General features: G+C 38.9%; 1 protein-coding gene across 1 annotated transcript in view; it reads right to left on the bottom strand.

Annotated features, from left to right (window-relative positions):
• The window catches only part of KCNU1 (potassium calcium-activated channel subfamily U member 1), a 151,878-nt gene that overhangs the window by 53,285 nt on the left and 70,751 nt on the right, over positions 1 to 27,842 (bottom strand). Inside the window, 1 exon segment of the mRNA XM_003269570.3 lies at positions 20,159 to 20,276. Coding sequence (XP_003269618.3) covers positions 20,159 to 20,276 — 118 coding nt within the window.

The following is a 27,842-nucleotide window of genomic DNA, read 5'->3' as shown; positions in this document are numbered from 1 at the left end:
CAGGAATACAGAAATTCTAGCTCTGCATACATAACTAATTGAGTGCCTTTATAAACTCAACCATCTGAAATTCACCCTTTTACACACTCTCTCTCTGGGTTAAGGACAGAAAACTTTCTGTGCTACTCAAGAATGAGATCTCAAATGAAAAGGAGCAACGCTGTAAACTTTGCCTGGAAAGAAACATTCCTCCACAGCCCTGCCGGTTTCAGGTGTCATTGGTAAATATGGACTTTTAAATGGGCTTATCCAAATGACATCCTCACACGAATGAGACAAATAGACAGAAACTCATATGAAAGGTCCTTTCGGAAATGACATAAAAGAAGAAACGATTGAGACAAGGGAGTCTAGGGGTGTGGTAAGTGAGAATGGGTCTTTTTTGGAGAGGCTGTAGATGACTGTCTGCAAATCGCTCCTAGTGAGGTAGCACTTTTAAGAGATGGTGGAGAAAGGGCTGAACATTTAGGGATCTGGGGATGAGGAGATGAGTAACAGAGATTGATAAACTCGTGAAGATGCAGAGCTTTATAGGAGAGAAGGTAAGAATTTGGCTGTAACATGGTGACTCAAATACCTATCTTTGACAAATGTAGGGGCCAGTAAACTTGAATGTGTGCGTGTGTGTGTGTGTGTGTGTGTGTGTGTGTGTGTGTGTGTGATTTGACTTTTCCCAGCAACACCATGAGGTAGGCAGGAAAAAATATTTTTATCCCCATTTTATGATGAAGAGAAATTAAGTGACTCACTCAAAGTCCCAAGATGGTGAGCAATGAATTTGAATTCCAGACACTCAGGCTTTGTGTCCATTTTCTGTTTCTCTATAATATGCTAGTACTTTGTACAACTACTCAGAATGGACGTCGTAGTGTGTGTGGAGACTAGGTGAGGAAAATTTCATGTTTCCCCCTCCTCTTAAAAAGATGGTTGGCTTGGCCAGATGAAATGGCTCACGTCTGTTAACTCCAGTGCATTGGCAAGTCAAGGTGGGAGGATCACTTGAGGTCAGGAGTTTGAAATCAGAGTGGGCAACAGAGTGAGACCCTGTCCCTACCAAAAATTTTAAAAGTTAGCTGGGCATGGTGGCTCATGACTGTTGTACTAGTTACCCCAGAGGCTGAGGTGGGAGGATTGCTCAAGCCTGCTATGATGGTGCCACTGCACTCCAGCCTAGGTGACAGAGCAAGACCCTGTCTCAAAAACAAAAACAAACAAAAAACATTTGGCTGGCCTTTTAGTGAGTTAACTTTCTCTCCTCCTCCAATGGTTGCAAAGCCTCAGAGCTTTGCAGAAGGGCTCCCGAAAGGTTTAGTGGCTGCCTGGTCCTGTCAGTGGGGGCAGCTAATGACTCCTAGGGGCACATTGCCCTTCAGTGTGTAGGAAGTCTTGGAGCACCATGTTCCTGCCTCCTCTGTGAGACGTTGAGAACCTCCAGGGTGCTCCTTTTATTTTTTTTTATATTGATGCCCAGGGCCCTGCAAAGCAATCCACATTACTCAGAATCCTTCACGCCCCACCCCCAAGCCCAACAACAGGATGTTTGCAGTATTAGTCACCCACTCAAAGAATATTCAGTTCCTTCTGTGCATCTTTCTTTTTGTTCTACCAGGTTTTTTTTGTTTTCTCAGCTTTTTAGGAAAAAAGTAATAAGACAGATTTACCTCCAAATATGGAGGTGGGTGTCTCAGCAAGAGGCACTCAGGAAAAAAATGCATTTGAAAACTGCAGTTTTTGGCTGCTGGTGCCAGATACAGCCACCTCATCTCTTGCTTGAAACCCAAACAGGGTGACTGCCAGTCAGGGATTCCAACCAGCTGGTGGGATTGGCCTAAAGCATCTGACAAAGGGATCCCTTTCCTCAACAGCAACTTCCCCACCTCTTTCTCTCTTCTTTTTGCTTGAGAATGCACAGTTTTGCACTTGTCCTTCATACCAATAACTGGAGGGTGGGAATTATTCAGAAAGCCTGTGTTCGACACCCCATCTGTTCATTTCTGACAGCAATATATAATGTAAGGCTATAAAAACTTGAAAAATAATGCAACATAAAAAGGGATTGACTCAGCTCCAAGAGAACATAAATGGTAACAAATACCACTGGATGATTTATTTCATGCTGCAATCTTTACAGTAAGTCATCTTTCAGACATTTCCTTGTGACAGGTTTTAATAATATTAATGCCCAGAGCAATCCAAATCATCGCCAATAGACGTATTTATCAAGCTGCCAATCCGAGTAAATGAAATTCTATAAGCAATAATGTAACATGTTTAAAAGAAGCTAATAAAACAAGTCAGCAGAGAAATATTACTTCAAAGTATTCTCTCCCTCTAATCCAGTCCTGCATGTTATACAGCCAAAATGCAAATCTTTCCATACTTGATTTATTGCTCCAAAAATACCAATGACCTTTTCCCAAGCTTCTGTATATTCACTCTCATACATTCATAAAGCCTGCAGTACATCCTGCCAGAGTTGCTGTACGCTGGAGTGCTTAGCATTTATTGTTATGTTTGTCTTGCTTTTACGCAAGTACTTGATTGGCGGTTGGAGTGAATAACATCTAAGTTTCCAAGCCTTATTAAAATGTAACAAATACCAGAACCATAAACCAATCTTTTACAGTGCCCGCTCCAGGCAGGCCTTCCGGAAGATCTGAGAAAGTGACTTGAGCAAAGTCCCAGTGATTTACCTATTATAGTTGCCAGGTAAATTTCACCTGAGGGAAAGCCAATCAGGTTTGCTTTGCTTTGTACTAATTTTTTTTCTTATTCCTGCAGATCACAGAACGCCAGCTGTTGAAGCATTTGGCATTTCAAATGTAGCTCAAGACCTGACTCCTGCAGGAAGCCTTCCTTATTAATTTCCCTAATTTTCTGATCTTTAGCACAATACCGGACCCATCCTTCAACACAGCTTTCTCATTAATAAATTGATGAAAGCACAACACAAATCAAAGGCACTCAACAAATATTAGATGGAAATATGCCCTGCATTAATTTATACAATCAATTCTGCAATTAATTGATAGCTAATTTTTCTTGCATACCAGACATATACTTCTCAAGGTTAGATTTACACCACAAGTGTGTGCTATACCACTGAGTACCTAGTAGGTATAGCAAACATGTAATTTTATATAAAATTACAGCATATATGGGTCTATATATAACATGAAAATATATTTTTATGTATCTCATATATTTCATATATGTATATATATACACACACATACATGTATGCCTGAATTGCACAAATACTTGATTGGCAGCTGCAGTGAATAACATCTAAGTTTACAAGCCTTATTAAAATGCAAGAAATACCCAAGCCATAAACCAATCTTTTATGGTGCCCACTCAATGTAGGCCTTCCAGAAGATCTGAGAAAGTGACTTCAGCAAAGTCCTAATGATTTACTATCACAGTGGCTAAGTACATTTCACCTGAGAGGAAAACCAGTCTGAATTTTCCTATATATAAAATTGTTCATATATAATATATATATAAAACATATATTATATAATGTATTAAAATGTATTATATATTTATATACATATATAATATAAATATATATTTTATATAAAATATGTAAATATTTTTCAGCATTATCCTATTAATTAGGGCAGATATGTATGTATAAATATATTTTATATGTATAAAATATACACATATGTCCTAATTGATGTGATAATGCTTAAAAGTATTTATTTACTGTGACTATTGTTCTTGTGTTTATTTGGAATAAATCCTTTGGAGTTTCTTCCAAGTCCATATCTGCACTCCTTTACTTCTTTGAGAACTATTTCATCCCCTACCCAATGGTCAAGTTTGTTCCTAATGTCTCCACTTCCTGATATAACACAGAAAGCTGACTTTAGCTGAGTCAATTGGATACTCTCTTCTTGTCATGAGAAACTGGAAACTGGGAAGCTAGTCACCTAGTTTGTGAGCAGGGATATGACTTCAGGACAGGGACAACCATCTGCTGCTTTACAGAGGTAAAGAGAGCGTTTGTGCGGAGGGTGAGGTCTACACCACAGCTCACATGGACCCGTGGCAGATTGCAGCTGACAGAGCTGCCTCCTTGGGTGGGACACACAGATTTCCCATTCCTGGTTCCAGTCTCACCTGAAGGCCAACATCACTTTCTCCCTTAGAGTTTTTCTGATCTGAAATTCCTTATCAGAAATTTTCTTGTCTTTATTTTTAATTGGTTTCTCTTACTTGCAACTAAATTGGGCATTATTTAAAATACTTATATTTTTGTATAAGGTGTAAGGAAGGGATCCAGTTTCAGCTTTCTACATATGGCTAGCCAGTTTTCCCAGCACCATTTATTAAATAGGGAATCCTTTCCCCATTTCTTGTTTTTGTCAGGTTTGTCAAAGATCAGATAGTTGTAGATATGCGGCATCATTTCTGAGGGCTCTGTTCTGTTCCATTGATCTATGTCTCTGTTGTGGTACCAGTACCATGCTGTTTTGGTTACTGTAGCCTTGTAGTATAGTTTGAAGTCAGGTAGCGTGATGCCTCCAGCTTTGTTCTTTTGGCTTAGGATTGACTTGGCGATGCGGGCTCTTTTTTGGTTCCATATGAACTTTAAAGTAGTTTTTTCCAATTCTGTGAAGAAAGTCATTGGTAGCTTGATGGGGATGGCATTGAATCTATAAATTACCTTGGGCAGTATGGCCATTTTCACGATATTGATTCTTCCAACCCATGAGCATGGACTGTTCTTCCATTTGTTTGTATCCTCTTTTATTTCATTGAGCAGTGGTTTGTAGTTCTCCTTGAAGAGGCCCTTCACATCCCTTGTAAGTTGGATTCCTAGGTATTTTATTCTTTTTGAAGCAATTGTGAATGGGAGTTCACTCATGATTTGGCTCTCTTTTTGTCTGTGATTGGTGTACAAGAATGCTTGTGATTTTTGTACATTGATTCTGTATCGTGAGACTTTGCTGAAGTTGCTAATCAGCTTAAGGAGATTTTGGGCTGAGACAATGGGGTTTTCTAGATATACAATCATGTCATCTGCAAACAGGGACAATTTGACTTCCTCTTGATGGATTAAAGACTTAAATGTTAGACCTAAAACCATTAAAATCCTACAAGAAAACCTAGGCAATACCATTCAGGACATAGGCGTGGGCAAGGACTTCATGTCTAAAACACTAAAAGCAATGGCAACAAAAGCCAAAATTGACAAATGGGATCTAATTAAGCTAAAGAGCTTCTGCACAGCAAAGAAACTACCATCAGAGTGAACAGGCAACCTACAGAATGGGAGAAAATTTTTGCAACCTACTCATCTGACAAAGGGCTAATATCCAGAAGCTACAATGAACTCAAACAAATTTACAAGAAAAAAACAAACAACCCCATCAAAAAGTGGGCAAAGAACATGAACAGACACTTCTCAAAAGAAGACATTTATGCAGCCAAAAAACACATGAAGAAATGCTCATCATCACTGGCCATCAGAGAAATGCAAATCAAAACCACAATGAGATACCATCTCACACCAGTTAGAATGGCCATCATTAAAAAATCAGGAAACAACAGGTGCTGGAGAGGATGTGGAGAAATAGGAACACTTTTACACTGTTGGTGGGACTGTAAACTAGTTCAACCATTGTGGAAGTCAGTGTGGCGATTCCTCAGGGGTCTAGAACTAGAAATACCATTTGACCCAGCCATCCCATTACTGGGTATATACCCAAAGGACTATAAATCATGCTGCTATAAAGACACATGCACACGTATGTTTATTGCGGCACTATTCACAATAGCAAAGAGTTGGAACCAACCCAAGTGTCCAACAACAATAGACTGGATTAAGAAAATGTGGCACATATACACCATGGAATACTATTCAGCCATAAAAAATGTTGAGTTCATGTCCTTTGTAGGGACATGGATGAAACTGGAAAACATCGTTCTCAGTAAACTATCGCAAGGACAAAAAACCAAACACCGCATGTTCTCACTCATAGGTGGGAATTGAACAATGAGAACTCATGGACACAGGAAGGGGAACATCACACTCCGGGGACTGTTGTGGGGTTGGGGGAGGGGGGAGGGACAGCATTAGGAGATATACCTAATGCTAAATGACGAGTTAATGGGTGCAGGAAATCAACATGGCACATGGATACATATGTAACAAACCTGCACATTGTGCACATGTACCCTAAAACCTAAAGTATAATAAAATAAAATAAAATAAAATAAAATAAAATCTTATATTTTATTGCTAAATCAGCTTTTTAAAACACCACGTGAGAGACATATTTTTGTTTGAAAAGAGATCATTCCTTATAATGAGAAGCTAGATATTTTTGGGATGTTAATAAAATACAAAGTCCTTTTTATCTTGGTAATCTGGGGTATTTAGAGTTGAGTTTCAGAATATCCTTGGAATGCAGTGAGAATTTATTAGGCAAAGATGGGAAGACAGAAGCACATTCTATGTATACACACAGGACCAAGGCAGATAAGAAGTATAATGCATATTTGGACAAGTGAGAAGGTAGAATATAGTTCAAGTTTAGAGGGCTTTTGAGAGATAGGAGCTATATGATAACGGGCATTGTTAAGGATTTTGATCTCATTCTTAAGGGCATGGAGAAACCATTCCAGGGAAGCAGTATTTCACATTTTCATTTTTTATGCATCCCTCAAGCTGTGATATAAAAACGGAGAAGGGACAAGTGTAGATATGGGAAGACCACACCAGAGGATATTTCAGTGTTTGTCTAGGAAGAGAAGACGGTAGCTTGATTTGGGATTAGAATTAAAAATGGAAAAACTAGGCCAGGTGTGGTGGCTCATGCCTGTAATCCCAGCACTTTGGGAGGCTGAGGCAGGAGGATCACCTGAGATCAGAAGTTTGAGACCAGCCTGACCAACATGGTGAAACTCCATCTCTACTAAAAATACAAAAATCAGCTGGGTGTGGTGGCGGGTGCCTGTAATCTCAGCTACTTGGGAGGCTGAGGCATGAGAATCTCTTGAAGCCAGGAGGCAGAGGTTGCAGTGAGCCAAGACCATGCCATTGCACTCCAGCCTGGGCGACAAGAGTAAAACTCCATCTCAAAAAAAAAAAAAAAAAAAAAGGAAAAACTAGAGATTCAAGAAATCCTTAGGAATAAAATAGAGAAAGCAAGAGGCCTGACTGAATTGAGGAGAGAAACCCTTCTCACATCTTCCTCACTTGATTCTATGAACCCTTACCCCAACTGCTAGCCCAGATGTGAGCAATCTGCAGCCCCTGCTGGGTTCACTGTGGATCGTCTGCTTTGCCCTTCGTTTTTGCTTATTTTAGAGTGTGTTTCTAAGTGCAGGTAACAGAGAGTTAGAGAGAAATCAGGTGCTTGGGAAAAGTGTTGATTTTATAATTGTACTCTCTAATTTGGTATAGTAAATTATTTTTTCCAGAATCCAGTTGCTCTTCCTACTTCTCCATTTCTTCTCCTGTCTCCTCACCTCCTTTCTGCTTCAGTGCTCCCATCACCAACCTCTGGCCTCGTGTGTGTGCTGTGATTCTCAGGGTGGAAACAGGCCAGCCAGGGAGTGTATTATTAGACAAGGGTTTGAAGAAGCCTCTTATCCCCTGACATTTTTATATCCATACCTACATACACACCCACCTTGGAAAGTACTGTTTCATCTCTTCTCTACTCTTATTTCTTGGCTTGAAAAAATACTAGAACCAAATATAGTGGCTGCAAGGTGAACTGAAGGAGAGGAAAGGAGGAAGAAGGGGAAGGAGGAGGAGAACTTGAGGCAGCTCCACAGATCTGGAGGTGGGGGTAAGAATGTCTGACGACAGAGCACCTCATTAGGAATGCCTACCCTGCCCTACCTCCAAGAAAAAAGATGGTTCTAGGTGGGAAGATAGACCTTCAAAGACTGTTGGAAGGAGGGATAGAATCAGGGTTGACAGAGATGATCTGCCTGTGTAATTACACAAACATGTTTCTTCTGTGATCTTATTCCTGATTCCCTAAAGATTGAGTCCTCTGACATAGCTCTTTGACTTTGAAAAACAGAAAAATGTAAAAGCCACCCAGGATGGTTCCTTGTTTGTTTTCTTTTTTAACGCATTCACCCAAATCTTTCCCGATTAGCTGTAAAGAAACACAGATAGAATCTATGCAGAGATGTCAAAGCCTTATGCCAGTGGGTTCATAGGTTTTTTATTTTTGCTCAGCTCAGAACTTGTCCTGGGTGGGCCTAGGGGATGCATGATGGAAATCGATTAGTTTGAGTGGGACCTCGATGGCTGTGGGCAGGATACACTGGTATTGTTCCTGAAGACTAAACTCACAAGCCAAGCAGATACTTGACCTGGCCCTGAAAATCCCTTCAAATTGTCTTTTGCCTCTGAGCTATCTCTAAGTCTCTTAAAACTGGTTTCCAAGGCTGATCCATTAAAGAATTTCTCAAAGGAATAAAACAGAAGTCAAGTGAGAAAAAAGAAAGCATGTTGCCCGTGGTCCTGGCAGCAGATACCTACGCTATGGGCAACAGCTGAAAACAGGGGTTTTTAGAAAGAAGGTCTCTGGATATTTATATTTATACCTAAAGAGTGTAAAATCCAGTCACCAGGCTTGACTGAGTATAAACTCAAACAATATTTCAGTTGAAGCAAAGCTAGCTAATCTGCACAAAAATATTTTTCATAAAAATATTATTTTATGAACTAGAAATTTTAATGTGCTCTTTACTTGTAATAAAATGTGAATATAAAGGTATTAATCATAATTATTACATGCAATAAGTAAATAAAAACTGGACATTTTTATTTTGGAAGGTCATTTGCATTGTTCTCAATTACAAAGCCATATCACTGGATTAAAAGGCTACTTTGAATCAAAGTCTGTAAATCAAAGTTTGCCACTCCTTATTTTTAGCTCTTCTAGATCTTCCAGTATATATATAATATATCTGTAATGTGTGTGTGTGTATATATATATATCTGTAATGTATATATATTATATATATATACATATATAATAACATATATATAACATAATTATATATCTGTAATATATATTATATCTGTAATGTATATATGTAATATATGTATGTATTGGTATGTATAAATAAGTCATACATATGTGCGTATATATACACACACACATGTGATTTATTTTGGTTGATTCTTATGTAGCAACACCAAAATCTTTCCCTAAAGAGTAATTTATCTGCAATATATGAACTAGCAATTCTAATAAAATGCATTAAAATATTTCTTCCATTATCTAAACAGAACATTTTAGAAGTTTGAGACAGAGAGAAAATGGCAGCTTCTTTCACATTTATACATGGCCTTATGACTTTTTTTAACTAGCTTTTTCCCCACTGGTACCTTAAATGTAGATGAGATATAATACCACCTACATTCATTAGGAGGAAACCAGGAAGCAGAAGGGCAACAACCTGGCTGGGTTATGATTGGAAGTGGGCTTAGAACCCCTCTGTTGGAAGAGAGAGCAGGGAGGGAACGGGACATTCAAGGAGAAGAATCTGTTAAAGGTGCCTTTTCTTAACCTTCTCTCGGCAAGAAAGGTTTTCCCAATTAAATGGGGACTGTTACACACTCCATACTCACTTGTTCTTGATGTGTATTTTAAAAGGTATAAATAATTGTATGAAAGCCAATAACATATTGTGCTGGGTAAGCTAATAATCTATAGTGTTGGGTAAGCAGCCTTTATATTTGATGCTAAGTTGAGGAGGACAATAATGGTTGTGTCCTCACCTGACCCACAGAGCCCCAAACACTCCTCATGGGATGAAGCCCAGCTCAGGGATGATGCCACCAAGATCTCCTGCCCAGGGAGGGCACGTGGTGGCACCTGTGCCTGGACATCACATGAATGTCCTGTCACTCTGTACCATCCTTGAGTGAGAGTAGAGTGGCATTCCCACTATGACCCTGTGAGCAGAGGAAACTCCAGATTTTAAAATGAAAATGAGGGCTTATTTCTTATCTTTACATAACGACTGCCCCCACAGAATTCCATATAATAATCTACTCATTTAGAGTGTAAAACAGAATAGCACTTAGGAAAAAAAATTATTTCCACATGTTTTAAAGAACATGACTATTGCTTAAAGCGAGATGGGCTTATAAATAAAAAAGAATGGTGACTACTCGGCTTTTCCTGGGGCTTTGAAGAGAATTGAGTAGGTTTCCAGGGAGTAAGTTTATTTGGTTTACTTCTTAGCACTATCTGCAGCAATATTTCAGAGTGAAATAAGTAAACTATCTGTTCCTTTTCATTTGGCAGCAGAAAAGATCCAGGGAAAAAAATAAATAAGAAATATGTAATCCCCACGGTGTAATCCCACGGTATGGAAACTCACTTCTCTTAAATGCCTCCCTCTGGCATAATTGACTTTTCATGTGCATTTTAATAATGATATTTCAGCAGGTTGCAAGAGATTTTTTTTTCTCCTGTTGTTGTTGTTGTAAATTATGACTTGGAAAAAAAGTGTTATAAATCTAATTACATTTTCACTTATATTAACAAGTCAGCACAATCTTCCAGCATGTTTACCAAGCAATTCCAATATTTACAGCTGACCTAATTGGTTGTGGGGTAGAAGCAATGAACAATATTTTATTGTCCTGATCGTTGCGCATGTGCTGAAGACAGCTGCCAAGTTGTAAAGCTGCCCAGCAACCCTGAAGTTCTGCCTGCCTTGTGCATGCAGTCGTCAGCCAGCTGTGGAACAGAGAGCAGGGAGACAAAAGGGCGTTCAAGGAGAATTTGTTAAAAGTGCCTTTTCTTAACCCTCTCTTAGCAAGAAAGATTTTCCCAATTAAATGGGGATTGTTACAGACTCCACACTCACTTGTTCTTGATGTTTATTTTAAAAAGTATAAATAATTGTATAAAAGCCAATAATATATTGTGTTGGGTAAGCCAATAATTTATAGTGTTGGGTAAACAGCCATTATATTTGATGCTAAATTGAGGAGGACAATTATGGTTGTGTCCTTGACTTTCACTATCAAAACTGGCGTGGTCTTAGGAGCCAAGCATGGGTCTAATATAGGTGGAGAATTCTTACATTCTCGTATCTTTAAAGAAAGGGGTGGGGGTGGGGGCTGGGGGAAGGAAAGAAAGAAAGAAATTATTCTAGTAGGCAAGGACCACATTGCTTCCTGGGGGGAATGAGACAGGGTCCACCTCTCTTATTACTAAAGGTGAGTTCTGCTGCCACTTTGCCACCCCCACAAGATGTAAATTGTTGGGTTTTTTTGTTTGTTTGTTTGGTTAGTTTTTTTTTTTTTTTTTTTTGAGATGGAATTTCGCTCTTGTTGCCCAGGCTGGAGTGAAATGGTGCAATCTTGGCTCACTACAACCTCCACCTCCCAGGTTCAAGCGATTTTCCTGCCTCAGCCTCCCGGGTAGCTAGGATAACAGGCGTGACAGGGTTTCACCATGTTGGCCAGGCTGGTCTCAAACTCCCGACCTCAGGTGATTCACCCATCTTGGCCTCCCAAATTGCTGGGATTACATGCATGAGCTACCGCGCCCAGCCCAAGATGTTAATTGAAATAACATTCATCTCTAAGTCCTCTGTCTTACCTAATCAAACTGTTGGTGTTAGCACAAATGCAGAATTTTAATATTAGCAGAAAGCTTATTTGCGGTGACTTTCCAGACCTTGACTTCAATTATTTTATGGGACACTCCTGACTCTTGTGTAGTGGTAATTGCTAGCATTTATTGAATGCTTACTACTCAATGCTGGGAACTTCTCTCAAAGTCTTATACTTAATCTTCTCATCATTTCTATGAGATTGTATTATTTATTTTACTCGATGGGGGATCTGAGCCACAGGACAGTAAGTGACTTGCTCATGGTCACAGAGCATGAAAATCACAGAGCTGTGATCTGACACTCTACAGTTTACTGCCGGAGCCCCCACCATAGTTACAGGGCAGGGCGGCATCTCCCTTTATCTCTCTTTCTGAAGCCAAAAAGCTAACATAGCATAGCATGCGATAGGCTTCGCGATGTGGTATTGGACGTACATAGAAGACTCTTATTGGATGTTGCCTAAAATTATACCTCCCCTTTACGATGATATCTGAAATTTGTTAGGGCTTTGTTCCTTAGCTGAAGTCCCTGATCCATGATGAAAGGGAAGCTGCCCCAGAAGGGTTAATATTTTATTCTTCTATTTTTGCAAATGAAGTTTTAGATAATAGATGTTGATGAGGACATTTAAATACCTGGGGACTGTGAGCCCCTGAGAAAGATGATGGTGAGGTGTTACTCAGAGGGCAAATAACACAAAGTGAAAATCAGTGCGATTTGCCTACTTCACATTTTTTTTTCTTGGAAACTATGCAAGCCATGTCTCAAGGCCTTGAAGAGAGTTTTACTTAGAAACAGTGACTAAGCTTCGCATAACCTTCACCTTGTCTTATAGAGTTGGTCTTTTACATATGACCCTAAACAGACAAGGTCTCATTCCTGCCTTTTAGGAGATTATAAATGAAATGAAGAATAAAAGCATGCAAATACTAGTTAACTAATGCAAATAAATATATGCACTCAGTAAATGATCAGTCATCCCATGGTAATTTTTATTGCAATGATCTGAGGGCTACTTCCTCATCTTAGCACCCAGCCAAATCAATTTCCATACCCGTAATTCCAGGAGAATTTGTTTTTAGTTTTTTAAAAGACCTGTCCACAGACTCACAAACATATTTACAAAATGCCTTGTCTCTCCTTTATTATAGTCTGTGAAGCTAGGCAGGATGAGTGAGGGAGATGAGAGTAACGAAGAGAGATGCTGAGTTTTCTATGGTACAATTCTGATGCTTTTATGAAGCTGAAGCTATTTTTCTGCTATTTTTAAGCAATAACAACAAAATTTTGTTAATCTAAAGAATCAGATTATTCTGATTCTTGCTCTCTCTCTCTCTCTCTCTCTCTCTATATATATATATATATATATATATATATCGTACTTTGCTAGGATTGTGGCACATTGCTTCCCAAAAATGGGATTTTTGCCTATGAATACAAAATAAGAACTAGAAAAGAGGTATTTAGAGGATATGAAGGAAAATATCTAGACATCTTTTCAAAATTCTTATTCCTATATTCCCTGCCACCCTAACTGTTTCATCTGTCTTTGGAACTCAGGCTCATTGTGATTAAAAGTATAGTTTTTATATGTATATGTGTATGTTTATTTTCAATCCTACCCCTAGATTATCCCTATAATTATATGTGAATATATTTAGTCCTGCTGTCTTCTTTGGTCTTGCTATTGAGACCTGATGAAGATATTTATTAAACTTCATTGCAGACACATAGCCCTGCTAGGGATTCTGGTGGTCCCAAATTATACCGTCAATTAAAATGAGAGAAAGCATATTTTAGAGGTTCTAGAATCTCAGGTGGAAAACCACAGAATGGGAAACATAAGTGCCAGCTGGACTCTTGGGGAAAGGTAACTCTGGAAGATGAAATACTGGCTATACAGTGTTAAGTGAATGTAGACTTCCAGAACATGATTTGAAATGCTACAGTAAAGGCACCACTCAATAGGCATATATGAATGAAAGAACCAGAGAATGCTTTGGATTTACTAGTTATGGGCTACATTACACTCAAATAGGAAAGTCTATGCTTGTCTGGAGGGAAAGTAGTTTTAAAAGCTTAATATAAAACAAGAAGGGATAAAAGGAATTGCTCAGATAATCTCATCTGATCAGTTTCTGTAGAAAGCTCAGATATGACATGAAAAGAGCCATGTACGGTGATTTGTATCCGATCTTCTGCCCCCACTAGGTGGACTCAGAGGCTGGCTCTCAGTAGGAGTTCAGACATCATTGAGGCTAAAAGATGGGGATTCTCTTGCCTGAATAGTTTGGGACACAGAATTCGATAAAGTGTACAGAACTGAGAGTAAAAAGGGAGGAAGGGCTCAGCTTCTTTTCCTGAGACAACAGGGTATGTATGGCAGAGGGGGTATGAAGGTGAGAGGTCATAGGGACAGGTGTCTCAGGAGTCATGCATGGGCATAAATTATGTAGGGCTGGAAATAGATGTGCCAGAAAAGAAACAAACAACTTATCCCAGTTGGATTGATCCTCTTACATCCTTACGGCCAGTGTACTACTTATTAGCAAGCTTCCAGCTTGGCAAAGCCTATCCTGGCAGTCCTTCTGGATGGACTACAGTTTTGTTGGAAATGAAAGACTGCAATAGGATGACTGGAAGGCACTGGAAAATAGCCAAGGAAGGAGCTGGAATTGCCATGGAAAAGAATGTTCTGGAGGGAGAATGGCAAGCTATAGGCAGACTTGGACATGGCAAAGTGACCTTACCAATGGGAACTACTGCATCATAGATCTTCACTGCAAACCCTGCTGGTATGCTTATCAGGCTGGTGGTCTATAGATGGTGGTTGTAGACAGTGAATTAAATCTTGCAAGGTCTTGAACTCTGTAACCTCTCCTCTAAAATGTGAAAGAAAGTGGTAGCAAAAACGTAGAAGTCTAGGAACCAGATACATGATGGCAGAGGGTGACAGGAGATACAATGACAACAACAGCATGAAACATTTTTCACTTGCTGTATTTTCACTATGTATATTAGGCACTACATAAGAATTGAATCAGTCCTGTCTCAACCAATCCTCACAACATTTCAATTAGATTCTAATATCATCTCATTTTACAGATGAGAAAACTGAAGCTTACAAGCTAAGAAGATGGCGATCTGGAGCTCATGTCTGCCATAGGTGCTATTGCTCCTGGCTAATATTTGTGGACCACTTATCCTTGAAAGAACTAAGGCTGGCTTGGACATTGGCAAAGAGAGAAAAAAATAGCATTTATGGTCCCTGGTATCTGTAAAAGAACATACAGAGGATGGAGATGAAGCTGATATTATAAATGTGATCTCATTCATAGATACCATTAAGACATGGTGAAAAGAGATGTTATATGGAAAAGTATTTAGATTTCAATATGGGCCATAGGTTGACTTAAGCAGACCCAGTAGGGAGAATTTCCAGGGAAAGTGTGATAGGGCCAAACAAAACAAGCATTTCTATTAAAAATATTTTCCTCTCCTGGCCCAGGTCTGTTATACAATGCTTGGAAATTTCTGCCTTGTTTCGCCGATTAAATATCTTTCACTATTCACTTGAGATTATTCGCACCTACTTTTTAGAAAGCTGGATAATTTATTGTGGTTATGACGTTATTAGTCACAACATCATACAAATCAGTTGTATCTAAACCTTTTCTTTCTAATATCTAATTAAAATCAGTTTTTCTAAAGAAGAGAGTTTTGATAGAGAAGAAGCAAAGAATAGTAAATAATTGTGTAATAGGTAGAATGGGCAAAACTGTCCTAACTCACCCAAAGTGGAATGGCCAAGGTAAAGAAATTGGAAGCTAGGACCAGGGAGCTCCAGAAATGAATGAGATTCGTGTTCACTTACTGTAAAACACTGCACAGGTCTAACTTTATCTCCCTGCAAAGAAACAGGAAATACTTTCTTTCTCTTATATCATATGATCCCTTGATTTAAGGACATAAAATTCAAGCAAATAGAGCTAATGTTTGTATACTTATTCATTCAACAAATACATATTTAACTACCATCTATTAAACAGTCTTTTGTGTGCTAGCCTGACAACATAACTGCTATTTATAACATTGCTTATTCTATGGGAAAAGAAAGACACCAAGGATACCATAAAATATTGGACAATAACTTTTGTGTAAGTTAGGGCTGTCTGTAGTGCTTTAAGTACTAAGAATAGAAAATAGTAGTTTCCGAACTTACTGGAAAACCCACTGGTGGCCCGAAGATTACATCTTTAAAAATACCAATTTCATTGTCAGCAAAACTATAAATAATAATATGTTGCTTTTGGTTTGTGAATGTAAGACTATTAACGCATAAAAAATGGATCACAAATAGCACATAGCACATACTTTACATTTTTTTCCAAAAATGCCTACTAGTCTCTATTAAGCCATCCAGTTTATTTTACCACTCATCGTTGTTATGGCAAACATAGATCCTCTAGACATATGTTGCCAGTTTGCTAGCTGGAACTCCCTTTGTCCTACAACTTAAACACAAAACAAACACAAACTGTTTTCTGTGGTACTAAGTGGGAGTACTCTACCACTGACCCATTAACATGGTACGTAAGTCACCTGAACTAACCAACTCCATTGATGAAATATCACAGAGACTCACCCTCAAATGGAACATATTTGTTCAAGGATATACCACCATCTAAAAAATTCTCAAGTGTGGCCCTCATTTATTTCTTTAAAGCTCTTTAATTCATGCAAACCTACCTTGATTTTGAATTAAGAAGTGCAAGGGAATTATTTAGCAATCATCTTCATAGGTTACTATCACAATCTCTGGTCTACTTGGGGTCCAAAGCATATTTCGGGATCCCCAACCAGAAACAGGGCTAACAGACCAGGTCTGCAGATGAACCAGGTTATCTGGATCCATTCTCCCTTTAGATGCCTGCTTTAAACCATTTTCTTGTTTATTACAGACAACGGGAATTAAAACCAATGGGAAAAATTCCGATATGTTAAATTATTTTTGTTTTTACAGCTGTGCTAAAGAATAGAAAGAAAAGCCAGTGAAACTGAATGGGTAAAATTACATTTGAGAATTTTCTGTGGCGTTTGATTATCTATGGCTCGCCAACTCTTTACCATCACAGAGAAGACGTGGGAGAGAATAAACAAAAGCACAAACATGACTGGAGCATTTTCTGTGTTATCACATATGTTGTCTTTATGTCTTCACAAACAATTTTCAAGTTCAAATCATGTTTTTATAACAACTTTGCATTAACATAAACATAGTGTACACACATGCATGCATGCACAATACCAAAATCCAAGACTGTGCTCTTAATAAATTTGAGACTTTCCCACGACACTCTACCGTGCATTCTCTCCTCTCATCAGGCTGGCTAGCTGCTACATGGAAAATGCACATTCCCCCCAGGCTTTAACCATGTCACACTATTCACAGGAGTTGAGATTCCCACTGTCTCCCACCTTTCTAAATCCCACCCCCGCCCCCACAGGAAGCTTTCTAGAACAATCTTTCCAGCTCTCATTGACCTCATCTTCCCATACCTTCTGCCAGAACCATCAATGTAGCACTTGAAAGAGTACCACTTTATTTGGCCTCTGATTGATTAATTGATTGGCTTTTATTATGTGTTTATTCTGAACTGCAAAAACTTTTTATTGTGAAAGATTTCCAACTTCTTTCTTTCCCTTGTACTTTTTAGGAAAGAAAATTAACCTCTCTTTTCTGTATATTTGTACTGATGCATAATATTGGTACATATTTATGGGATACATGTGATATTTTGATATGTGTGTAGAATGTGTAATGATCAAGTCAGGGTATTTAGAATACCCATCACCTCATGTGTGAACCCTTTCTTTGCATTGGGAGCATTTTACATCTTCTCTTCCAGTAATTTTGAAATATGCAATATATTGTTATTAACTATAGTCATTTTACTGTGCTGTCAAAAACTATCACTTATTCTTTCTTTGGCCTCTGATTCATTTTATGTGAATCCATCTTGTTTACCCATCTAGACAGCATGGAAGTTGAAACATGATTTCTATATTTACAAAAGCATCAAGCATGGTGCCTACTTAGCACATACAGGCTACTCAATAAATGCCTATTTACCAACAGTTTTTGGAGAAAAAGCATCTGCAGATCCCAGTGCTCATCTGTGACTGTTTTGTTGTTGGAAATAGCCAGGCAAAATTTGGGTCCCTGAAATGCCCCAAGACCTTTCCTTCAACTAGTTCTCAGTGCTTTCCCATAGGCTATCTCATCCATTTTATAAAATCTGGGAATGGAAGGCAGGAAGGGCACAAACTGTAATTCCCGGACTTTTATATTGCTCTTAGAAAGTGCATAAAAGGGAGGGAAAATTGGTGGCTCAGACGTTTGACTCCCACCCCACCTTTGGGAGGGTACAGGAAAATTTCCATTAACCAGACCCAACAATCCAGAATCCTCAGGTAAACAGAAGAGGACTCTGTGTGTGTTAAAAGAAATAGGTACGCGGTGGCTCACGCTTGTAATCCCAGCACTTTGGGAGGCCGGGGCGGGCGGATCACGAGGTCAGGAGATCGAGAACACGGTGAAACCCCGTCTCTACTAAAAATACAAAAAATTAGCCAGGCGTGGTGGCGGGCACCTGTAGTCCCAGCTACTCGGAGAGGCTGAGGCAGGAGAATGGCGTAAACCCGGGAGGCGGAGCTTGCAGTGAGCCGAGATCACGCCACTGCACTCCAGCCTGGGTGACAGAGCGAGGCTCCGTCTCAAAAAAAAAAAAAAAAAAAAAAAAAAAGAAATAGGTAAATTGTATCAAAACCAAGTACAAGTAAAAGATTTATTGCAAAATCTACATCATTGGAAGGCTCTGCACTTAGTACACTCTCGGCCCAATTTTAAATACCTTCCTGGCTATAAGAATTGATCATTGCAATAATAAGAAGTATTTAATGAGGACATAATAGCAGCCGGGAATCAAGCAAAGTGATTCCTTGGTACCCTTTGACCAAGAGCTCCCCATTTGCCCCACCCACCACTTCTGAAAACCACCATTCCACTCTCTTCCTATGAGTTTGGCTATTTTAGAGTCCACATATAAGCAAGATCGTGCAGTATTTCTTTTTCTGTGTCTGGCTTACTTCACTTAGCATAATGTGTTTTAGGTTCATCCACGTTGCTGCAAATGGAGGAATTTCCTTCTTTATTAGGTGTGAATAATATTCTGTGTGTGTGTGTGACATTTCCTTTACCCATTCTTTTTTTTTTTTTTTTTTTTTTTGACAGTCTCTTGCTCTGTCACTCAGGCTGGAGTGCAGTGGTATGAACACAACTCACTGTAACCTCAAACTCCTGAGCTCAAACAATCTTCGCATCTCAATAGCCCAAGAAGCTAGGACTACAGCTGTGTGCCACCATGCCTGGCTCATTTTTTTTTTTTAATTTTTGCAGAGACAGGGTCTTTCTATATTGCCCCAGGCTAGTCTTGAACTTCTGGGCTCCAGCAATCCTCCCAGCTTAGCCTCCTAAAGCACTGGGATTATAGGCATGAGCTGCTATGCCCAGCCCAATTCCATTCATTTTCTGAATAACACTTAGGTTGTTTCTGTATCTTGGCTATTGCGAATAGTGCTGCAATGAACATGGGAGTACAGAATTGTCTTTGAAATACTGATTTTGTTTTCTTTGAATAAATGCCCAGAAGTAGGATTGCTGGATCATATAGTAGTTTTATTCTTAATTTTTTGAAGAACTTGCATATTGTTTTCCATACTGGCTGCAGCAGCAAAGTGCTTTATATACCTAATCTCATTTAATCACTATAAAAAACCTACCAAATATTTATAACATTATGTAATGCCAGGGTATAATGACTCTTCGATAATATATTTACCCTTAGATAATCACAGTTTTTAATCATCAAAGATCTTCCTGGTATATTATCCCTAATAAACTGAAATGTTGTCAAGATATTACAGAGTTATTTTCATTAAAGTTTGGAACGATAGAACTTTTGGATTGCCCCTCTAATTAAAATCAACTAAGCAGGTCACCCTCCTCCAACTCTGCTTTCTGGTTAGTGGAGGTTTTAGTGTACTAAAAAGCTGCAAGGAAAAGGGCAAAGAGGAGGCATTTGTTGCCCATGTTTTGCAGATGCAAAAACTAAGGCAATCACATCTTGAATGTATTGGAAATAGGGGATTGATTAACAACAGATAAGCTATTTGGAGCTGCTAAAATTTGGCTTTAACTTACATTTCTAAAGTGCCTGAAAGGTGATCTGAAAGAAAGTTGGGTATCTAACTTTTGGGTTATTATGGGTACAGATGATTTGAGCAATGGAAGAAAGAGGTGTATTTGATTAGCTTAATGATATGGGCAAGGTGGAGACAATCTCATTTTGGGGAGGAATAATTCCATTGGTTAGTATAGGAGTTTATAAAGCAAATATTCTGGTTTAAATACAATATATATGGCCCACTGATTCTCAAAAAAACTATAGGAGACAGGGTTCTCTGCAGCTCTTACCTGGTGGTGAAGTTTGATATGCTCGAAGTGCTTGCAGATATCCTTGGAGGAGAATCCTGCCCTGATATACGAGAGGAGATTCCCTTCAGACATTTTTTCATTCTCTTTACCGATGGTGCTGCAATAGGATGGAAACCTCAGTGAGTTGGCACATCTCTTCACAAGGGATTTTTGGACTATTCCCCTTGTCTGAGCCATTTATAGACCCTTGACTAGGGAAAGGCTGGGGAGTCTCAGCTACAGCCTAGTTCTAAGAGGATGAATTGTAGCAAACTCTTTGGCTTCCTTCTACAGAATTAGGGAGTGCGAGAGAATTTCAATTCCATATGGTGTGTTTAAAATAAGTACCTACTCAGTAGCTGCTGCACCTTTCTAATCCATCACCCCTCCCGTTTCACCCAAGTGCATTTGCTACAGCATGTCCAGAGGCACCTTAGGACGCTAAGAAAGCATCACTCTACAAAAATCCTGTCTCCTTCCTGCAGATGCTGCCCAGGCTTGCAATTCATTCTGCTTGGACATCACCTCCTTTTGCTTTATGTTTTCTTTGAGGCTTTCTTTATTATTAATTTTGACTTTTGAAGAAATCTCGATCTTACAGTAGCTGCATATCAAAGCCTTTGTGTATTTCCAAATCTGGAAATAATACAAAAGGAAATCATTTTCTCTCCTTCAGTATGGGGATACTACCATGACTTTGAAGGGTGATTATAAGGATACATGCAAGAATGTTGAAATTAATAGATTCAATGAGCACCATGAAGCCACTTTAATATGGAAAAATGTGACAGGTGAGCCATTACTTCTTCCTGCACCCATATGTTGATATGTAATCATGTAGTTCTTATCCTGGAACCCAGATTCAACCCAAGAATCATTTTCAACCCTCTGGGCTAGGTAGGCATTGTCACACAATAAGAATTTGCACTTGCTGTTGTGATTTTTAAAAAACATATTCTAAACAATGCTCTGCAAATTAAATGCTTCTCTTCAATTTTCAAAGAGCCTGTATGATCCGCTTGCCAGAACCTGATTGCTTGGTGATCAGAGATGGAGAGATTGTCTGAGCAGAAGTTCCTAAGGAGGTGGACCGCATCAAGGGGCAGTCATCACTGATACTCCTCTTCCCCTGCCCACCCAAGTGGAGAAAGGAGACATGACCTTTTCCTACTGTCTCAACATAAGCATTATTTCTGTACTTGGACTAGCCACAGTGGGGAGTTCATGTGGGACAAGCCCTTAATCCCACTTATCACCTCATTTTGATGAGTGGCAGACAGAAAAAGCCACGAAAATGTCTTGGTATCCCTCTTTCTTTTGATGTAATTCTTTTCTGAACCATTCTAATCCATAAAAACATCAACTGAGTCAAAACACACTTCTGGAAGAAGAAGGACATCCTTTGGATATGTGATTTCTCAACTTGGATTGGCAGTGATTGCATCACCCAGGTGTGCTAAGAGATGGGTTTGGAATTAAGTTTACCCTACCTGTAATCCTCAGAAGCCTTCACTTGACTGATGCTTCCTTATTTCAAGGTTACCTTTTGCCCTGGGGGGAATGGCTCAGGAAGGGAACACCCGAAGTAAAATCTGAGCAAGGACTAGCTGTGTTACCAACTGTCAGTCTCTAAAGGCTGGCTGGTTGTGATGGAAACCGAGTTATGGAATGTCTAAGACAACATGCCCGAACTAGCCTAGGAATTATAGAACTTTTAGGATGTCTCTCCTTTTCTCAAAGCCTAACTCTCCAGCCAATAACATTTGTCAGCTGTTAAAAAATGAGGGTTGGGGGAAGGATAAGTGGGAGGGGTGAGTGCTTTCTGTGAAACTCTCAAAATCTTTGCTAAAGCTTTGAATCTTTCCTTGAATCATTCTTGAAACCTCATCTGAAAACACATTAATGATTTTTATAATTTTGAAAGCTTTCATAACCATGGAAGAGTGTGCATGTGTGTGGGGTGGACAGAACAGCTTGTATGGGGATTGCTGATGTCTCTGATTGGTGTTGACCACCTGAAGGTCAAGGACAAACTGGCCCAAGTGATCTCTTCTGATTTCTTCCAGGTCTAAATTCTATAATTCTAATGGCATTCAAAAAGGAAGTTGAAAGTTGTTTATTTACCAGGTTGCAAGATAGGGCAGATAAAGAAATTGCAGCCTGGTAAATAAACAATTTTATTGTTTAACAGTTTATCCCCAGTTTCAATATTGCTTCAAATATTTGAGGAAAAAATTTAAGAAAAAATAAGACAGTCTCTTCCTCAAGGCAGTAGATAAGCAATGAGGTTTCTCTGATCTCATCTGTTTGATCATTTTCTTTCTTTATTTATATTTTTTCTATCTATCTATCTACCTACCTACCTACCTACCTATAGCTAACAGTGTGCAATATATTTTAAATCTATTTGAGGCAAGGAAAGTTGAAATGGATTTTTCCTAACACTTTAGCTAGACTGTTAATGTCTTGTCATGACTTACCATGAGTTCCCTATGGATACCTTACAGATTTCTAGATAAAGCACTGGATACAAAAAAAAAAACCAACAAACAAAAAAAAAACCATGGGATCTGAGACCTGTAAATGACTAGAAAAAATGAAAGTCCTTCTAAATACATGGCCAACATTTTGGTTATCTTTCTCTTTCAAAAAGTAATTCCCTTGAAAGCAACAAGCAAATCTTTCCTTTTCTGGAATACATGATAGGACTGCATTTAAAGAAATGCCTCATATGTGATTTCCATATGGATAGCAATAATTCCACTTATTTCTATCTCCCTCAAGAAGTTTTATCATTGTTCAAATGAGTGAAAATAATGCCTATATTATTCAGATTATCCTGAATCTTCTCCAATTTACTAAATAGCTAAATTGTTGCAATTATTTATAAAATGTAGTACTTTACCACTCATTGTGACACACCTAAAAAGTGATATTACATATTCTAGATAAAAACCACTACTTTTAGAAGCTGAAAAAGCAACAGGGCAACAGAGCAAGCCCATGCCTTAGTCTTGCAGAAGTGGGGTAACAGTCGCCTATCTATTCCTTATTTATTTACGTATCCATTCATGATCAGAATGTCATAAAAATCATTATAGCTATGAAAAATCTCATGGATTGGCATGAAAGGAGACCAGAGCCAGGGAGACCAAGTAGAAAGCTATTGTAGTCAGTAGGATGAGAAAGAAGGCCTCAGCTGGGGAAGAAATAATGCTAATGATTGGAAATCATGGAAAGCCACACTCAACTGTACCATTAGAAGAATAATGGCAACTGACACAAATACAGGAGTGCAACATATCTGTATAGGGTCTTTACAGACTTGTTACCAAGTTGCTTTTCTTTTTATTGAAATTTGGTGGACATGTGGTCCTGAACTCTTAGAGAAGAAAATATGCAGGAACCATCTTCTATTCTTTCTCCTACCTAACCTAAGACCATGGGACCTCTGACTGTTCTTCATTGCTGTTAAATAAGCTAAGCTGGGAAGATGAGCTGGTAGATTCATTAGGATAGCTAAATCTCTACCTTATGAGTTTGGAGTTCTCCTCCCTAGGAAACGTTAGCTGGGGTCATTCCTCCTTAAAAAGGTCAATTAATAGTCTGGAATGTTTATAAAAAAAAAAAAAAGTGACCCAGGGCCAAACCTAAAGAAAACTGTAAAGTAAGATAAATCCATATTTGGACCACCTACTCAACCCATTTCTTGTCATTTTTTTTCCTGTCCCTGTTTTTGCACCCTCTTTCCAATTTCCTTTTCAGAATTCTGCTTTCCATTAGATTTGACTCTATTGCAGAATATTAGCATTTTAATGCAGACTCTAAAACAATTCTCAAGGGGTGGGGATTAGGGGAATTTGGGCACAACTTTCCTAAGGGCTATTTTCAAATTGCCCATTCCCTCTACTCTATCACATGTAAAGATTCTTATGCACCCCTCCTTGCCCTGGTTGAATACTACTATTCTTAAATCCTAGGTGTTAGAAACTGCAATGAAGAAATAGCAGGTAGTGAACTGTAGAGTTGAGGCTGGGAAACTTCATGCCCAAAAACTTATCTAATTCCATTAAGAAGAAGGTCAGAAAGACAATTATTCCTCCTACTCTGAAGGCTTAGCCCTACTGGTGTTTATGCTGTGAACCCAAAAATCATCAGGGAATGGGCTGGGTGCAGTGTCTCACACCTGTAATCCCAGCATATTGGGAGGCTGAGGTGGGTGGATCAAGTCGTCAGGAGATTGAGACAATCCTGGCTAACATGGTGAAACCCTGTCTCTACTAAAAACACAAAAAATTAGCTGGGCATGGTGGCGGGCATCTGTAGTCCCAGCTACTCGGGAGTCTGAGGCAGGAGAATCACTTGAACCTGGAAGGCGGAGACTGCAGTGAGCTGAGATCGCACCACTGCACTCCAGCCTGGGCAACAGAGAGGGACTCCATCTCAAATTAAAAAAAAATCAGGTAATGGGTTAAAATAAGTATAATCTACTAGGAATTCTCTTTCAATTCTTATTTTACCTGTATTTCATTGATCGAAAAAAATAAAAAGTTTCCTTTTGAGTTTGTGCTCCCATGGGTGGCATAATAATTATCATATATGCAGAACTTACTATTGGCCAGGCACTAGGCTTAATGCTTTTTATATTAATATAATCAATTTATATATTCTTTATGTACTGATATTCTCATTTAACCTTCTGAGATATGCAATGTTATTGTCAACATTTCAAAAAACTCTGAAGCCCTTGAAAATTTCAATAATTTGCCTAAAGTCACACAGTTAGTAAATGGCCAATCCAGAATTCATGTTCTTAACCAGCACTCTATGTTGCCTCTGTAAAATATTTGATTATGAATGTAATTGGAGAACCTCTAGTGTGGTTCTAGTTTGGAAAAATGGAAGTAATCAAAAAAAGAGGGATTCAGAATTACAGAGCACCAGAGTTGAAAATGGTCATAGACACTGAGAATTCCCCTCTTTGGAGATGACTACACTGAGACCCCAAAAGCTAACATGTTTTTCGCCAACCACAGTAATCAGTGGAATAGCTGTGATCACAACTCAAGTCTTTTGAGTTCTCACTGAGTATAGTAGCGGGGAGAAAGTGGTGGGACCAAGGAAATTTAATGAACTCATTAAAGAGATAACTATTTGAAGGGAGTGGACTGAGGATACTCTTAACTGGCTCTAAACCCATAAAATATTCAACCTGATAATTGTACCAATTCAGTCAGTGTAAGGTTTGTATGTTATCATTTATTGATAAGTTCCTAAGCCCTTTTTGGAAGTTAATTCTCTAAGAGAATGCCCAGATGTTATCATGACATTTAAAACTATGTGGTCAAGCAGCCTCTTTCTAAAATAATGTTTTCTTTTGGCACATTTTAGTTAGAACCAGGATCTCCAGATTCAAATTGACACACCAAGCCATTGACCTGTGAGCATTTCATGGTACTCTGCTGCCATCATCTGGCAAATTGAAGTCAGTAACAGTTGATCCTTTGCTGCTTGTTACTTTAGAATCTCAGTACCAGATTAATAAGAGTTCCGGCTGGAGTGGAATAGACTTGGTAATACTGGTGATTGAGGATCAGTATAGGGTAGGAAAAAGAAATTATTCTATTTTAAGAGTAATGAAAGATTCTGAAGAGTATGATGACTACATTGAAGCTAAGAAATTAGATTGTAAATTGAAAGTCTCATTAACTTATCCCTGGATATCATAAAATACATGTCATAGAAGTGGGTAAAATTTGGCATGTCTACAAATATGAAGGGAGAATCTTCCTTTTTATACAGAAATATTTTAACATTTATACTAGAGCAACTTCCTGTTTTAAAATATTTATAGTAAAGTCACAAAAGTCAGCTAAAAAGGGATGATTATTTATTTTTATAAAGCATTTTTGTTTGCAGAATGACAGAAGTATATGCGTGTGTGTGCTTGTATGTGTAATTTCTTTTCACAAAGTTTGGTTTGTATGCTGTGTTTAAAGGCCTATGTATACTGCATGAAACTACACTAAATTTACATATGATAGGATGACATGTATAGTGAGATTATACTTTTTAGTGTATTATCTTGTTCTTTTTTATGGGCCCCTCCTTTAATGGACTTTCTTCCTATTTAGTCAGACTCATCCATTGCTTCAAAAAAGATTCACATTTTTACTGAATGTAAGGAGTCCATGTTTAAATTTCCAGTTCCAAAAGAAAGTCTTGAAGACATTTTGAGAAACAATATTCTTCAGACACAAGCATTCAGTTGAATTACCCTGTAGACAATAGGGATTTCAGGATGTAGATAATAGGGATTTCAGGAAATTACATAGGAACAGGTTTTCTTGTTTTTTTTTTTTTGCCATCCTTGAAATTGTCTTAGACTTTCAAGGGGAAGTACAAAGATTCACAGAAAATCTTACATTAAGATAATGTTAAGACAGAGCCTTTAGTTTTGGGTGTGGAATAGCAGCAGAAGAAGCTTTATAAACTGGCTCCTCAGTGAAACAGCCCTAACTAGTGAAATTATCAAAACATAAACACACACACATTGAAAATCTCTAGAAATTGTTCTGTGAACATATAGCAAATGAAGAAAACTTGTGGCCGGGCACAGTGGCTCATGCCTGTAATCCCAGCACTTTGGAGGCTGAGGCGGGTAGCTCACCTGAGGTCAGAAGTTCGAGAGCAGCCTGGCCAACCTGGTGAACCCCCGTCTGTACTAAAAATAGAAAAATTAGCTGGGCATGGTGGCAGGTGCCTGTAATCCCAGCTACTCGGGAGGCTGAGGCAGGACAATCACTTTTAACCCGGGAGGTGGAGCTTGCAATGAGCCGAGATCAAGCCATTCCACTCCAGCCTGGGGGACAGAGCAAGACTCCTTCTCAATAACAACAACAACAACAACAACAAAACAAAAACCAAAAACAAAACAAACAAACAAAAAACACAAAAACCAAACAAAACCAAACAAAAAAACTTGTATTCAATAAAATACACTAAATCTTACTAAAGGCAGAAAGAATCTTTGGCACTTGAACCACAGACTGCTTCCTTTCCTCCAAACACAGCTGGGTGTGATAAAAAGCTTCATTCGGGACAGGTGTGCTCAAGAATGCAGGGCTCCCCCTTCCTCCAGCTCCCAGTCAAAGGCTGTGCTATGTTCCTGTGACTGACACGGCCTCAGTATTTCTCATCCCCTTCCCACTCTGTGTTGCAGAAACTAAGTTTCAGGTGAGTGCAGCCTAGAGGATAGAGACTCTCTTACTCCTCACAGCTCTCATTTATAGGTGAGGTGATGTTTAGGTATCACAGGATGAAAACAATGAAGCATTAATCTCCCTGACTCCAGCTCACCCCCAAGGCAGAGGTTTCATAGTGGGAGAAGCAAACAAAGAAGGCCAGAGGCTACCACCACTGCTAGTGTCCTACTCATAAAACAGGTGGGTCACTTCAACAGAAGCGGTCTTCTTTTCCAACACCACCCACCATCCTGCAAGCTCGGGAGCAATAGCTCAGAGATTTTGCCCAGGAGGAGAGGCAGGCCATAAGAACAAAGAGCTCTGAAGCTCTCCAAAGGAATTGATTTTACTTGGAATAGAGTATCAAGAATTTCAAGCCCAAGGGTGCTTTTTGACAACAGTGATTTTGGTGGTAAACAATTAATTGGAGGCTGGTAACT

This window comes from Nomascus leucogenys, chromosome 8 (genome assembly GCF_006542625.1).
Source record: "Nomascus leucogenys isolate Asia chromosome 8, Asia_NLE_v1, whole genome shotgun sequence".
NCBI lineage: Eukaryota > Metazoa > Chordata > Mammalia > Primates > Hylobatidae > Nomascus > Nomascus leucogenys.
The sequence above is the reverse complement of the archived record's forward strand: the minus strand, read 5'-3'. Positions and strand labels throughout refer to the sequence as shown.